Source organism: Nuphar pumila, chromosome 2 (genome assembly GCF_984573655.1).
Source record: "Nuphar pumila chromosome 2, dmNupPumi1.hap1.1, whole genome shotgun sequence".
Lineage (NCBI taxonomy): Eukaryota > Viridiplantae > Streptophyta > Magnoliopsida > Nymphaeales > Nymphaeaceae > Nuphar > Nuphar pumila.
Window position 1 is genome coordinate 2,251,419 of NC_143250.1, and position 16,456 is coordinate 2,267,874.

At 41.3% G+C, this 16,456-nt stretch overlaps 1 protein-coding gene across 1 annotated transcript; it reads left to right on the forward strand.

Moving 5' to 3' along the window:
• Positions 1-6,312, forward strand: LOC149844448 (uncharacterized). Its single transcript, XM_089997167.1, has 7 exons — positions 1-153; positions 588-1,281; positions 1,387-2,440; positions 2,532-2,731; positions 3,822-4,057; positions 4,154-5,010; positions 5,809-6,312. Exons 1-6 carry the CDS (start codon positions 1-3, stop codon positions 4,988-4,990), a joined length of 3,174 nt encoding a protein of 1,057 aa, XP_089853293.1. The 3' UTR covers positions 4,991-5,010; positions 5,809-6,312.
• Positions 6,313-16,456: the final 10,144 nt, after the last annotated feature.

Consider the following 16,456-nt stretch of genomic DNA (forward strand, 5'->3'; position numbering starts at 1 on the left):
ATGGATCACAGCACATTCAGAGCAACCTTTGTTTTGGTCTTTGTGATTTTATCAAACATTGATGGAGCAGTGGGAAGGCAGAGAGTTGAGGAATTCTTAATGCTTATAAATGATGATTCATTACAGGCTTTGACAGCGATTGAGCAAGACATGGTAAGAGCACTGAAAACTTGTCCTATGGTCTATGGTCCACTTTATATCACTGTTGGACCTATATGCTACGATATATTTGTCTTTCTCTCATTGTTCTTATAATTGTCATTTTAGTTTTTTGGATTGTATGGCTGTTTTCTTTCTGGCTACATGTTATTTTCTCAAAATCTTTCACAAAAGCTTGAAGTATGGCACTATATGACTCTCAATAATGTATGACAGTTTTTATCTATAACCTTAAGTAGCTGGACGTGGCAATATCCATGATAATTTTTATTTGATATATGTATTTGCTTTTTAATTCCTATATCTCTTTTTATGTTCTCTTTGGTGGTGCACTGGTAATATTTTAAAACATTGCTGGTTGTTCGTTTGTGTTCCGGTGAGTGATTATCCGTAGATTGACCTTAATAATGTGTGAACTTTTACTTCAGGTGAACCAGCTATGGAATGCTTGCAATCTGGATGCGATGGATACTGAAGCTTCTGTCAGAAGTTCAGAATTTGGGGATATGAATAAAATCAATTTAGAGTTGAGTCCATCATCAAGTGCCAGTTTGCAGAAGGCCATCAAGATGCTGCCACCTCAAATGAAGCACATGCTTATGGAATGTTTTATAAGAGTACACTTTCCACATAGTGTCTCAGGCAAAGATGACAGACCCAGCAATTGGTACATTGAGCACCTTGAGTACTTGCTTAGATGGCATACAGACGGGAGAAGAAGTTTGGTTGATGCAAAAGGAAAAGGTAAAGCCGTATCTTTTGCTGGTCCAGTTCATCCACCTGCTCCTGCTCCCTTTAACCAGGTGCCTGTTGAATCTCTAACTCCCCAACTCCAGACTGCTCCATCGGATCAGTTTGTTTCCTTCGATGCGCCACCTATAAGCAGTACAAATACAACAAACAAAAGCCCAAATTTTGCTCCCCTTGTGCAATCAGATAACCAGGTTAACATCACAAGGACTATTACAGAGGCTGTTGTCATAACCGCAGCTTTTACATTTCTTTTTACTGGATTGCTGTTTTATTGTTATCACAAATTCTGTATCAGTGGTGCCAACTCCGGGTATATACATAAGGATGACAGGCCTCTTCTTGCCTTAAGCATGAGTGAGTTTTCAGTTGGTAAGTAGATTTGTTCTCTAAACCCTTTTCATCTCTCTTTTGTATAAAGCTCTTTGATCTTCTCTTATTTATTTATCCTTATTTTTTGGGAACATGAAATTTCAGGCTCTTCACGAAAGTCACAGGGTATGGATAACTATGTATTGGATGCATCATATGCAGGAATGGCTAAGGGGAGTTCACAAAAGTCGCAGGTTATGGATAACTATGTAGTGGATGCATCATATGCAGGAATGGCTAAGGGGAATTCGCTAAAGTCGCAGGTTATGGATAACTATGTAGTGGATGCATCATATGCAGGAATGGCTAAGGCGAATTCACGAAAGTCACAGGTTATGGATAACTATGTAGTGGATGCATCATATGCAGGAATGGCTAAGGGGAATTCACGAAAGTCGCAGGTTATGGATAACTATGTAGTGGATGCATCATATGCAGGAATGGGCAAGGCGTCACTTGCAACCTTTTTGTTTTCACCAGACCCAAGTGAAAGCGAGCAGGCTGATGAGGTGGGGATTTCTCCACCTTTTGCTTGGAAAAATTTTCAGTCAATATCTCTTCAAGCTAATTCTGCACCTCTAGAATCTGAAAATCCCAAGTACCCATTTCCACAAGTTGAGACTCCATCATTCACAGCACCTCCTCTGCCAACCATGCCTTCAAGTACTCAGCCAAGTCCTCCTCCTCCCTCTACCCCTCCTCCTCCTGCTTCCCCTACACCTCCTCCTCCTGCTTCCCCTACACCTCCTCCTCCTCCCTCTTCCCCTACACCTCCTCCTCCTCCCGCTTCCCCTACACCTCCTCCTTCACCTCCACCTCCACCACCACCTCCTCATCCTTCTCGTCCCTCTGCTGGACCACCACCTCCTCCTCCTGCTGCCTTTCCTACGAGTGCAAAGCCAGGTCCACGACCGCCGCCACCACCAAAGGGCGCTATCCCTCCTCGTCCACCACCTCCAAACCTGATTCCTTCAAAGACAACTCAGCCTTCACCTCTTGGGACAAGTAATCCAGGAACTTCTGTATCTGCAAGCAAACCTGATGAAATGGATGAATCCGGAGCTCCAAAAGCAAAGCTGAAACCATTTTTCTGGGATAAAGTTCTTGCAAACCCTGATGACTCAATGGTCTGGCATCAAATCAAAGCAGGATCTTTTCAGTAAGGATACTCTGCTCTTCTGTCCCCTGCACAACTCTGTCATGAATCGGGCCTGACAGTAGCTCTAAATTGATTGCTTATGCATGTGCAGATTCAATGAAGAAATGATAGAATCTCTCTTTGGGTTCCGATCTGCAGATAAGCAAAAGAATGATAAAAAAAAGGAAGCTCTTCGTGATGCTGCTATCCAGCGGCAACAAATTCTTGACCCCAAGAAGTCGCAGAACTTATCCATTCTTCTACGAGCTCTTAATGTGACCACCGAAGAAGTTTGTGATGCACTTTTGGAAGGTGAGAGCATTTTTCTAATGAGTTCTCATGCTGCTGATCAGATCATGCGATCGTATCAATGACTAAACATACACTTATTCTTATGATAGTATTTCAAGTGATAGGTGATGAAATTTACAAGAATGGAGTGAGGTAGTTGTTATGGCGTAACATGTAGATTGGTATTTTGAATTATATGTTTTGATGTCAAACTTTATTTTCTATGAGCAATGAAAGCTTTTCTGACTCCCATGTGGAGTTTGAAAATTGATTGAAAAATGTTTGCTATGTCAAATAAAGTTCTCTCCCTATCATTTCCAAGGAAAATGTGCTGCAACCTTCGTAATATTTTCCTGAAATGATCATTTCTTTGAGAACTTACTAAGATATTGCCTTTCTGACAGACTGCGATTTTCCAAGTCTAATGACTGTTTTTTTAGTATAATACTTTTTATTGCCTCCTACCTAGGTAATTAATATATACGTTTACATGAATCCTCCTAAGAGGCATTCTTCTTGAATCAGCAAGAACTTTTGCCTACAGCATCTCCATTGCCGTCGATGTTTATTTGAATGGTTATTGTTACGATACATGCGGTTCTGGTGGATCAATGATATGCTAGGAGGCATGTGGATATCTCTCTTTGGTACTTGGTGCCCATGCATGCACTTATCTGCCCCAATGGCTTAATATTTCCTCAGAATTTCTGAAGTGGCATCTGTATGGGTATCATTCTTGAAAAAAGAAAACCTACATTCCACTACATTTCATATAAAAAAACATATCATGCATTTATGCAGGTTCATGCATAAGTTTTGAAGTGTGATGACCTTTTGCTTTAAATCTCATAATTCATCTGTCAATCTTTTTGGTTTTATGTAATAACTTTTTGAGGATAGCTTTATGTAGTAACTTTAAACTGTATTTAGGAGCTCTGTTGATGAATTTTGTTAAGATTTATGAGCACCTTTTCCTTGAGTTCTTGCATTTTTGCATTCATTTGTGTGTTTACATGTGCATCCCCAGCTTCTTGTCAGTAATATGATTAACTGAGTCTAGGAATTTGAGCATAATTTGTTGCTGGCATAACCTTTATTTTCATACACTCAGGAAATGAGCTTAGCACTGAGCTACTTCAAACTTTACTGAAGATGGAACCCACTGCTGAAGAGGAATTTAAACTTAGGTTGTACACTGGTGAACTTCGATTGCTTGGACCTGCAGAGCGGTTTCTCAAGACTCTGGTAGATATCCCGTTTGCCTTTAAGCGGCTTGAAGCATTGCTCTTCATGGGCATTGCTGAGGAGGAAGTAGCTAGTGTCAAGACGTCCTTTGTGACTCTAGAGGCAAGTGTCCAAATTCCCAAAATCAGTTGTATAGTATTCATTCTTATTTTGATACTTTCCTATTATTTCATGATACCTTTGGGTGTCTTGTTGCAGGTGGCCTGTAAAGAGCTCAGAAGCAGCCGTCTTTTTAGGAAACTGCTGGAGGCTGTTCTCAAAACTGGAAACCGCATGAATGATGGGACATTCCGGGGAGGTGCTCAGGCATTCAAGCTTGACACATTGCTAAAACTGTCAGATGTCAAGGGAACGGATGGGAAGACAACTCTATTGCACTTTGTTGTTCAGGAGATTATACGATCTGAAGGTGTGCGTGCAGCACGGGCATCTAGAGAAAGTGGGAGTATCTCTAGCCTGAATTCTGAGGAGAGTTTGGAAGAGCATCCCCATGAAACAGGAGATCATTACCGTAGCTTAGGTTTACAGGTAGTGTCTGGGCTGGGGGGTGAGCTTGAGAACGTAAAAAAAGCAGCAGGTATTGATGCAGACATGTTGACAGGCTCTGTGTCAAGACTTGGCAATATCCTTCTGAAAACAAAAAAATTTTTGAATTCAGAGATGAAAGGCATAGAAGAAAGTGGACGCTTTGTCCTGAACCTGATGTGTTTTCTACAACATGTGGAAGATGAAATCACATGGTTGCTGAATGAGGAGAAGAGGATAATGTCACTTGTAAAGAGCACGACAGATTATTTCCATAGTAATTCGGCTAAAGATGAAGGGTTACGGCTGTTCGTCATAGTGCGTGACTTTTTATGTATGTTGGATAAAGCATGTAAAGAGGTTCGTGAGACTCCAGGACGTGTACTGCAGACATCACAAACGAAAGGGCCACAAGCCATGCCAGTTCAAAACCCAAAGCATCTACTGTTCCCTTCCATAATGGATAGGCAGGTAGATTGCTCAGATGATGATGAAAGTGTGTCTCCCTAGTACAATTGCTATACCATGAGGTACGCCTTTTCTCTTGCATCTCAAGTATCCCAGTTCTGTGATATACTGTAAAGCTTGAATGGAGGTTGCCTGAGTGGCTGTTGGTATGTTGCTACCCAGTGTAGCAAGATTATTTAAAACGAAGGCTGTTTTCAAAGATCACAATGCTGCACTTTCAAATGTGAGATGTTTTCATAGCCTATGTTCAGTTGGATGATTGTTTTTTGCCTCTAAATGGAATCATTAGCGAACTACAAAACCATGTCGTGTATGCCAAATCTTATCTGGAAATGTCTGAAATACTTGGAAGCTCTTGATGTGATGATAAATCAGATCACAAAGGTGACTAACGTTGTAATGCAAACGTGTGGATGGTATTTAACCACTTGCTCACTTTATTTTTGTTTGTAACTTCAAGTCCTTTTTGCTCATTCTACCAAAGTTCATTTTCTTAGTTATGCATGAAGAAACACGTCTTGTTAATGACCAAATTTGTCTCTTTTAGCATTTTCTTGAGTGAAAACTTCAATTATAACAGAATTTCAGTATGTGAAAATTTTTATTGGTTCTTGCCTTTCCCTGTCTGATCTTTTAAACTAGAGAAAAGGTCTGCTTTATCCACGAGTGTTTATAATGGCTTTTCTTGTAGCCATGCTTGAGATAAACAAATCATAGTCATAAAACAAAACTGGCTCCGCACTCTTTTGCTTCTTCCTTTTCCCCATAAAACCTTTGGCTTTAATGCTTGAATTATCCGCTCTTTGTAGCAATACTGAGAATTTCCCGCATTTAATCTTCCTGTTTGGTGCTTTTGGCAGGTAATTCTGGAGAAATTTTTCATGGTGTTCTCCTGAAAGTTAATACTGTCAGAAACTGCAGATACGTGTTATATGGAAATCCACCGTTCCCCACATTTCAAGCTGAAACATTCTTTTTGTAGGAGGGCAATCGATTGGTGGAGAAGACATCCTCATGATCTGCTAGAGGGACCAGCCTGTACATACTCCCCAGCTGTTGGTAGTTACAAGCGTACTGAAGGATGTGGATCAAAAGGCTTGCCTTGAATGGAGGACCTAAAAAAGGGCTCCACCATCACTGCTTTGTGGTAGTTGCATCACCAACTATCATCAGATCAACAAAAGCTAAAGAGGGCAAAAAGTAAGAAGGCATGCTGATGTGTTCCATGTACGAGCATGTTCATTTTTCATCTTCATTTTATCATTCTTTTAATGCAAGTCCATTCTTGATTCATCTGATTCATTTATAACAAGTCCATTGTTAAGGGGAAAATCTATACAAGTAACAAACATTTTTTTCTTATTGCTTGAGCTTTTCCTGCCTCTGTATGGGTTCTTGGCTAAGGAAAAACCTTGGTGCATCTGGGTGATTTTTGTTTTTGATGGGTTTGCCATAGTGCAACATGTTGTATAATATAGATACGAACCAGTGTTCCTGCCATATCGTTGTTCATTTAAAACAGAAAAATAAATAAATAAAAAAGAAAATTTTGGCTGCATTTCATCAGATCTATTGATCTTCATGTAGTTTTTGTAGGAAGTTGCTGGATTGGCATCCCTATCCCTTCCTTCCCCACCGTGGATGAACGAACATCCAAGTATCATGATGGGAAAGTGTCGTGCTGCCACAAGTGGGCTTCAGTTTTTCTCACCACCTTTCGGCCTTCACTTCTATGCGTAAATTTCTTCATACCTCCCCGGTATAAAAGAACTTTGATGGGAAGGCTGAGCTGACTGAAGTTTTCAGAAATTCATGCCCTTTCCCATGAACGATCCTTCCCATGAGAATGAAACAAACAGGTCCTTAGTAACTGAGATTGGAGACCACCTGGTTTGGAAATATTCACGAATGATCCTGACAGGGTTTTCCATACACACCAAGCCGAGACCAATGAGACCACCTTAGTCTTTTTTCATAAATATGTTGGATCGAGTGTGATCGATCCAACCTCAATTTGACTCCATATATTATTCACACCTAGCTCTATGACATGCTCGGAACTGGGAAAATGAGAAAGTTTTGTCAGAAATATGAAAAATAGATTCTTTTGGTTGTACTCCGATTTAGGGAAGATTTCCTGGTTTTTAACAAGTTTCCAGCCATACATCAAAAAATTCCATCGGCCTGTTTGGAATCTAGGAACTGGGATAGGAGTTAATGAATTACTGGTGGCTGTTTGGAAACTGGTAGCTGGGATGGGAGTTAATGCATTTGGGATGACAAGTGAAGTGGTATTGTATTTACACTAAAACATGGAATCGACAGCTACCACCTCTAGAAATGCCACTTCCCATCCCAGCTACTAGTTTCCAAACAGTGCCTAGAAGAAATGTTTTTTACTGTATTTAGCATGTGCATGGTCTTGTCAGCCATAAATCTCATGCTTTTCAAATGGGTAATTTTTTCCATTGAAAAGCTTTTTTTCTTTTGGTGAAAATTTTCAGTACTTTCAAATGCGGCTGGTCACTTTTGCGAGTGTGACAAATTGGGAAAATTGGGTAGCAAATGAAGTTAAAAAAAAACCTTTTATGCACTTCCAAACAAATGAATACTTTTCATATGATTTTTTTTCATTTTGTACAATTTCATCGGCCGTACATTTAAATAACTTGGGGAAAATCAAAGCCAAAAGCAACTTGGTGGAGTGTGCGAGTTTATTTTTCCTGCAAAATGGATCTTCGCCCATTTAAAGCGGTGGGGCCCATGCCACTTTCCTGCCATCTTTTCCAGTGGAAGACACTTTTCCCATGCTTGGGGTCCACACAACTGGTGTGATGAAAATGTTTTCATGGGTAGGTGTGACTGAAAAATGATATGAAAAGTGGTACGGGAATGGAAAAGTTGTCAACCCAGGTGGTCAGTGGGATCTTGTGTTAAGTTGAAGGCATAGGCCAGTTCGGCGTGACGGTTCTTTCTTATCGTCGCAATCTTTTTAGTCGCTTACTTGCAATTAATTTATCATAAGCATAGAATGCTTCGCAAACTCGCAACACACCAAACTATCCAATTTGGCCAACCTAACAACCAAAGGTCGCGTATCAACACATTTTCATGTGCTGAATCATTTCATTGGCCCTGCACACCACCCCATGCACAGTTGCCTAATAAAAATTGATCAAGCGTATTTTCAAATGCGAATTTCATCTAGTCCATGCCGCTTAGTTCATAGGCGTTCCATACCAGCTATCACTTTCGAAAAAAGCACAAACTTGCCGTAGCCTTGCGTGTCATGGAGCGTATTGCGACTTCATGCACACGCTACAGCAAAACCTCGTCACTGAAGAAACTAAACCTTGCAGCCTCCGGTCTGAAGACTGATTGATGATTGAACATCATAGCGAAGAGCACCACCCAGAATCATTCACCGACGCCTAGGCATTCTCTATCCTAGCCCCAAGTCGCCATACTCGATTGGAATCACCTAAGGTGATTCCTGTGAGAATTTGCCCTTACTCACACGCACCCTCATGCGTCCAACCGCTATGCGTGAGAACTCCTGCAAGCCGAGAGGTCATTAACTAAATTTTCAAAGGCAACATCCTCTGATCTGCTGACACTGCTTAACCAAACAATACTCCACGTTTGTACCGTCACACAATGATGCACTAATGACGATATCGTTGTCTATCGCGTGACATGCTACCACCCCACTTCACTGATCAAGCCAACGCATATTGCACGTTCCTACACTTGATGCATTTTCCACTCGGTAGAGCTTCGCACTGCTCATGCCTTATTCGAAAAGCTCGGTCCGGGACATTCTCCCCCACCCAAACTATTGTTGTTATCAACAATGCTGGTGTAGGTAAGAACATAGTCTTAACTGATATGTCAGTTTTCCTTTCTACCTATTTTTGGTCTACTTCTTTTCTTTGCCCTACTCAACTTGTTTTGATTTTCATCCACCATCGTCGCAACCTTTAACACGTCAATTCTCATTCCTTAATGTGCCTTCGATCACTTATACACCTATTTTTTGCTTCACCAACATCGAGCATTCTTTGCTTGTGGGACCTCAGTGTAGTCTCATACACAAGCGGGTCATCCTCACTGGCATGACAAACTAGTTGTCTTTATGCTCATGGCTGAGGTACCTTCCAACCTAGCAAGAAAAATTCTAAGCCATTTGTGGGTCTCGCAAAAAAGAATAACCACCAAGACGTGTCATAGGGATATCAACCCTCTTAAGGCACCAACTTGTGATTTTTCAATGGTCCAAACTAGTCCTCAAGTGGAGAACGCCTAGTGGAGTATCACCCCAAAACAGTCCTTCAAAGTGTCTTCCTGGGCACTCATCCTCACAAGGGAACATTGGCCCAACACTGCAACTATCATTCAGAGCCAGTACGTTGTAACTTTCTCCCAGAGTCAGCAAACCATTCTCGCAGGTACCAAAACGACGAGCCACGAACAACTTTTTCTACACACACAATTCACAGAGGAACTGCCAAGTCAAGGGACCAAAATAATGAGCATTCTGTTCAAGATGGGCACTCTGCTAATCTTAGGAGAGAATATAAAAGTTTAATTGAGTCTCCCATACCCAAAGGTGCAAATCCATCCAGTCGAACCAACGTGCATTTCTGCATGCATAAGGCAAATGTTACGCTCCACTTGCGAGCCTAACGTACAACTGGTAGGAATCTTTGGCTTATCTACATTTTCTTAGTCAACTGAACAACTGATAAGAATTTTTAGCTTATCTACATTTTCTTAACCAACTGAACAACAACCTTATACTTCTGCTTACCATGGTCAAGATGACTCATACAATCCTGCCAACATCTTGTTTATGTCCTCGGTCAACAATACTTCAGCTGCGTAAATTTGTGTGACCAAGATAAACCATATTTATTCTCTTCAGTGTCGCACACAATGAACAACAAGGTTTTCGTGAATCTTTCTACTTTGATGTCGATTTATAATGGGCCTACTTCTTCAATAGGCCAGTGTGACGTGACAATCCTTCCTTACCACCGCAAGTCTTTCGATCGATCGCTTGCCATTGTGAAAACTTTGATCATTGAGAGTGCAAAAGAGTGAGAAAAATTGAAATTACTCGAAAGCAATCACAACGAGTGTGAACAAAAGAAAGCTCAACGCATTTGCATTCATTCATGGTGGCTTTATGTTGGAAAAAGTAAGGCTCGGTGGTCATTTTCTCAACCTAGAGTTTTACCTCGCAGAGAGCCCATTAAGTGATCTAGTTCTTAGTGTGGTTTTTGCTTTGTCATAAAAAGAAAAATAGATTTCAAAGAAAATGTACTCTCTTAAAGTGAGTGGGATATTTTTAAGGCTTCAAAATCAATAGCTCATATTCTTCATAAATGTTCAAATATTGAAAAATCATATTTTTCATCAAAAATTCACAATTCAATGGTTGATTCCTAACAAATTCATCATGCCAAGCACATCTACATGGTTGGATTTGCAAAAAAAAATGTTGAAAATGCTCATATGTTTAGTTCTCATGTTTCATTTCTCATATTCTAGTGATTAGTTCTCGTGAAAAATCATGATTTATAAGAACCCACTCTTGAATCATCCGATTTTGATGCATAAATTAGATTTTTTTAAGTCTTTAAAATTAATGGCTCATAATCTTCATAAATATTAAAGCATTCAAAAATTACTTTTTTACATAAAAAAAATACACAATCCAATGGTTGATTCCTAGCAAATTCATCATGCTAAGCACATCCACATGGATAGATTTGCAAAAAAAGGGTTGAAAATGCCTATATTTCTAGTTATCATATTTCAGTTCTAATATATATATATATATATATATAAAGAGAGGAAAAATAAAGAAAGAAGTTGGTAGTTGTCTAAGAGCTTACCCAAAACCTGACGCTTGTAGTTGTTGAATCTAAATGAGATCTAATGGTTACAAAAAAAAAGGAAATTAAATGCCCGTTTTACCCACCTGTGATGTCAGGTCGATCTTGTTGGTCTGCCGGAGGGTCAAGTGCTTCAATTGGAGGAGTGTATCGTTGTTCTTTCTGCCCTTGTTGCAGAATGGAGAGCACAAGATGAGCTTAGATGAAAATTGAGGGTTAGAGTTGCATGGTTGGCTAATGGCAATGACAATACATGATTTTTCCATATGAACGCATCAAATAAGTACAGAAAGAACTGGTTCCTCTCGATCGAGATCGATGGATGCCAATTTGGTCAGCATAATTGCCTGCCAGCTATTACTTCTTATTTCTTTATGTTGTATTCGACTGACGTAGGCGTTGGGGGGTCAGGCGATATGGGTTATAAGCGGTTGGCGGAAAACCAATATGTTCCTCTGCAGGCTCGATTCACCGAAGCTGAGATTTCTAATGCTATTAGCAGCCTCTCAGGATGGAAGGCCCTAGGCCTTGATGGTTTCCACGTAGACTTCTTCAAAGCTTTTTGGCCAATTGTTAAAGCTGACCTGTTCCAGTTGTTCGATGAATTCTATCGTAATGTCAGGCTGCCTAAACCATACCATGTGGCAGTCATTTCTTTGATTCTTAAAAGGCAAGGGGTGTCAGACATATCCAACTTCAGGCCGATTTCGATGATGGGCGCTCTGTATCACATTATATCTAAGGTGTTGGCTAACCGGTTGTGCGTTGTCATTGATCAACTTGTCTCTCCGAATCAGGGGTTTTTTATTCCAAGTCGAAGTGTGCAAGGGTCATTTATTTGTGCAACTGAGCTTCTTCACTCTTTACAGTCGACTGGAGCACCGTATTTCTTATTAAAATTGAATTTTCACAAGGCTTATGATAGTCTGGCATGGGATTTTTTGTTTGAATCTCTAACAAATATGGGGTTCGACAACCGGTTTATAGCATGGGTTAAGGAGCTGGTCACGAAATCTGTGTCGTCGGTGTGCATCAACGGACTAAGAGGGGAAAAATTCAAGTTGGCTAGAGGTGTGCGACATGGTTGTCCCCTAGCCTCCATCATTTTTAATATCGCGGCAGAGGGTTTACCTATTCTCATGAAAAGGGCAGAACAAACAGGCTTCTTAAATTCGTTGGGCATTCCTGGTTTTGTTGGTCACACAATTCAATATGCAGATGATATTATAATATTTGGTCATGCAAATGTTAACCAAATGTCTAGGTTGTGCTTCATTATTAAAATATTCGCTGGAATTCCCGGTCTTCGCCTGAACGAGAGTAAGTACGCTCTGGTCTTACTCAATGTTGACCCTCTCCTCCAATCGGCTGCTGCAAGAATCTTCAATTGCCCGATATCCGACCTTCTTCTTAATTTCTTGGGTCTATCATTGCACTCACTCCGGCCGTCGAGAACTTCGTCTTGGACGTCTACTATAGAGCGGGTGCAAGGGAGATTGCAGTCTTAGAAGGCCCGATATTTATCTTTTGCGGGACAATTAACGCTCATTCGCCATGTTTTGGCCAGATTATCAGATTTTCGTATGAGCATGTCCATTATACCAACGACAGTAGAACGAACGATTAACTGTTTGCTTTTGCACTTTCTTTGGTCTGGGAATGTGTCTCACAAAAAGTACCTGCTTGTTTCTTGGCAGCAGATCGTTCTCCCAAGGCAGCGAGGCAGCTTGGAGATTCCGGCTCTGAGAAAGAGGAGCATTGTTTTAGTCTTGAAGTGGGCATGGGTCGCTTTCACATCTCCATCTTCTTGGGCTACGTTTGTTAGGGAAAAATATGGTAGTCTACCTGACTCCCTTCTTTCGACGCCCAGTTCAGTGTGTCATTCGTCCCTCTGGTTGGAGTGGCGGAAAACACTTCGCTCCTTCAGTGACAAGGATCTTAGGCATGGCCATGGTCGCCCGTGGCTTCACTGGGCCATGACGAGCGGAGATAGGTTCTCCATTAAGCAAGTTTACTATTCTTTGTTGTCATCCGGGATGGATTGGTTTTCCATTGATTGTATATGAGGTAAGGGGTCCGCTCCAAGGGCAAAAGCGTTGGCGTGGCTAGTGGTTCTGGAACGTGTTCAAACCCAGATTAATGTCAGGAAACGGGGGCTTCAATTTCCCAGCATGTGTGTTCTTTGCGAGAAGGCAGTAGAGGACACAACTCACCTATTTTGGTTTTGTCCGGTAGTTCTAGAACTATTTTTTCAAACTTGGGGTGCACCGCTTGTTCAAACTCATTCGTGTTTTGTTATTCGGGACCTCTTGTTTGGTCCCATGAGTTTACGAAGCAAAAAAAAGGGAGATTATTGTGGCGGGTATGGTTGTTTTCAGCATGGTGGGTGATATGGACTGAAAGAAACGATATCTTTTACAGGGGCATCAAATTCAATTTTGGAAGGCTACGTCAACGGGTTATGTCTGATGTGTATCTGGCTCTTAAATTACATAGTAGAGACGGGTTAGATCTACTTGTACTCTGAACTGTGCACAGTCACCATCTAGATGATGTTCCTCTCTCATCCAATATTCGGTTGGATGTATCAGAGCTATCTTTCCTTCTTTCTCTGTCATTGGAGCTCTCTTTGCCTGCAACCCTAGCCCATGACGCTTGAGCCGAGCACCCATCCGGAGACTCTCCTTCCATCCCACTTTACTGAAGACCCCTCATCGTCGAAAGCAGATCAGGTCATGCTAAAAATGAGCGTTTTTGCTCATGCTGACATCGTGGCCATCCGATTTGCATTTTAAAAAGCTCAAAAGTCAACAAAACCACGTGGCATTCATCCAAAATGCAAACAGACGGTCATGATGCCAGCATGAGCAAAAACCCTCATTTTCAGCATGACCTGATCTGCTTCCCTCATCGTCGGAGGAGCCTCTCAGGATTCTGAGGAACTCCTTGGTAGCATGATGAAGACTGGTTGTTGCCCTTTCTTGTAGTTTCATAACATCAATGTGTTGTCAGTATTGGTATCGGCTTTGAATCGTTTGGCCATTAATTCAGCTGGGTTGTTCTTTATCCGCTCAAAAATAATAATAAAAATATTCTGTGTCAATTGTAACAGGACACATGTTAAAACTATTAAAATAATAATATTATTATTTAATAGTTTATATATTTATTAAAAAATAGCTAATTCAGGGTGAAGCGTATCAATTTTCTGTCAATATGCACGGATACCAACAAAATTGTAAAGCCTATCTTAAATGGACAGTTTTCTTTTTAATGAGAATGTGGCAAAGATACGGCTAAGCTGCATGTATATTTAAAAATCAAAGCAACCATATTCACAGTCGTTGGATTTCAAAAGATTTAACGGTTAATAAAAGAAAGTAGGTGCTTATCATTACTTTACCGTGCTAAATGGAATTATGCTAAATGAGTTTTTGAGGTTTATTTTATTTTATTCCCATATAGGGATCTGTTCTATTCTGATACATGAGTGGGTTTTATATTGTTCTAAAAAATCAACAGTCCAATATCTTTCTAAATTTTTAAGGCTCCAAATATTATTTTTAATCGAAAGCAACACAAAAAAAAAAAAGTAAAAAAACCCATTTAGCACCGACCCATCTCTCTCTCTCTCTCTCTCTCTCTATATATATATATATATATATATATATATATTATGACTTATAAAAAACTGAAAAAACAATTTATTAAAAGACAAGCCAGCTCATGACAAGCTCAAGAGCCGAGCCTGTGCAGAACAGACCGAACTTGGCTTGTTTGTCTCCAGCCCTAGCCGCGAGGGAAAGAAATTTAATACGAATCATCTCAACTGTCCAATGTTTCCTAACTAAAGTACCCGTGAAATTTACTATTATTCTTTTCCTGATAACTAGCATTATACGAAAATAAAACTTTACTCCAAGGACAAATATGACAGCCTAAAACCCCGGCTTCCCTATAAAAATACCCATAAACCCTTCGGTTCTCTCTCGTCCTCTCCTTAAAGCCCTCTGCCCTGCTGAAAACCAGAGAGGAACAAGAAAGAAGAAAACCCCCAAAATGGCCCCAAAGCCCTCTTCCTCCAGAGAGGAAAACGCAGAAATCGCTTCCCCGACAGCTTCCCAATTCGAAGCCAGGCCCCGAGCCATCGCCAATGCCTCAGATTCCCCGGATTCCTCTCCTGTCGGCTCGTCCGTCTCAGATACCGATCCCGAGCCTGCCCCGCCAGAGCCCACAGCCTTCCGGAACGCCGCCCGTTCCCGGGCCGCTCCTCCATCGTCGCCATCCATCAAACCCTCAAGTTCGAAGCCGGTGGTAGACCCCGTCAAACCCTCTTATGTCCACCCAAAGCGCTCCGCAGCCGCCGGGAACGATAACCAGCAGGGAAAGAAAAAGAGGAAGGAGGATGAGGGGAATGGCGAGGTGGAGGCTGCCAAGAAGAAACCCTCCTCTCAAGGTGACGATCGGAAGAAGGGCGTTCACCGGAGGCTGACCGAAGAGCGTGAGATCGAGCTTCTGAATGGTCTTGCTGCCTATTTCCGCGAGAAGGGATCGATGAGCAACATGGCCGCGTTCTTGAAGTTCATCCGCGGCTCTCTCCATCTCGACGTCAACAAGTCCCAGCTGGTCGATAATCTCATGAGGTTGAGGGGGAAGTATCAGAAGGACGCGGAGAGGGTGCTGGCCGGGAAGGAATTGGTTTTCAAGACTCCCCAAGAGATTTCATGCACCCTCTCTGTCTCTCGGAAGATTTGGGGCGAGCAAGAAGAGACAGAGAGCAATGAAGAAGACGAAGTTGGGATTGAAACTCCGGCTGCGGATGACCCCGACGGCAATGATGAGGAGCAATTGTGTGAGGAACCAATTGAGGATGGTTCTGAGCCCGGATAGATCGGTGGTAATGAGAGGGATTCTTTGGGTTCAGGAAGGAACTCTGGTTTAGGGGTACTCGGAATGAATTTGAGGTGGAGCGGAGAGCTTTAGTTTCTCAACGCGGCCGATCTCATTCGGAAAGGATTGATGTCAGTTAGGGCGTTGGAAGCGAAGAGGTTGCTGGAGAAGGAGAATGAACTACTTGAGATGATTTGGAAAGTGTATCTGAAGCAGGTGGAGGTTGATATCGAGCTTACGAAGTTGGCGTTTGTGGGATTCAGTGCGTCAAACTCTTGAATTCGAGTTCTTTGTTAGAGGTAAAATGGTGAAGATGGTTGCTTTAGACTTCTCTTTTTTTGTTGGCATAAGTTTTGGTTCTGATGGAATTTGTACGTGGAAGAATGCAATGCTTTCTTTTTTATCTTGTGTTAGAAGATGTTACTTTGTAAAAGGAATTGGTCCAAGTTTCTAAAAAATTGATATGAAATATTTTTTTATCCATAGGTGTGTGCTTTTACATGCTTGTGCTTTTGCAGCGAAGATCTTGTCAATTACTGTTACAAACTTGTTAGATTAGCAGTTTTTGCTGTTCATTGATTCTGATTCTTGTTTTGGTTGATTGAAGGAGGTTAGCTCGAACTGAAGACCATGGCTGCAGAAAGGTTCATGCGTTTTGAAGGGCATTAAATGGTGTTCAAGCGTACAGGGGACATGCGCTTTTGAATTTTGTGATTCA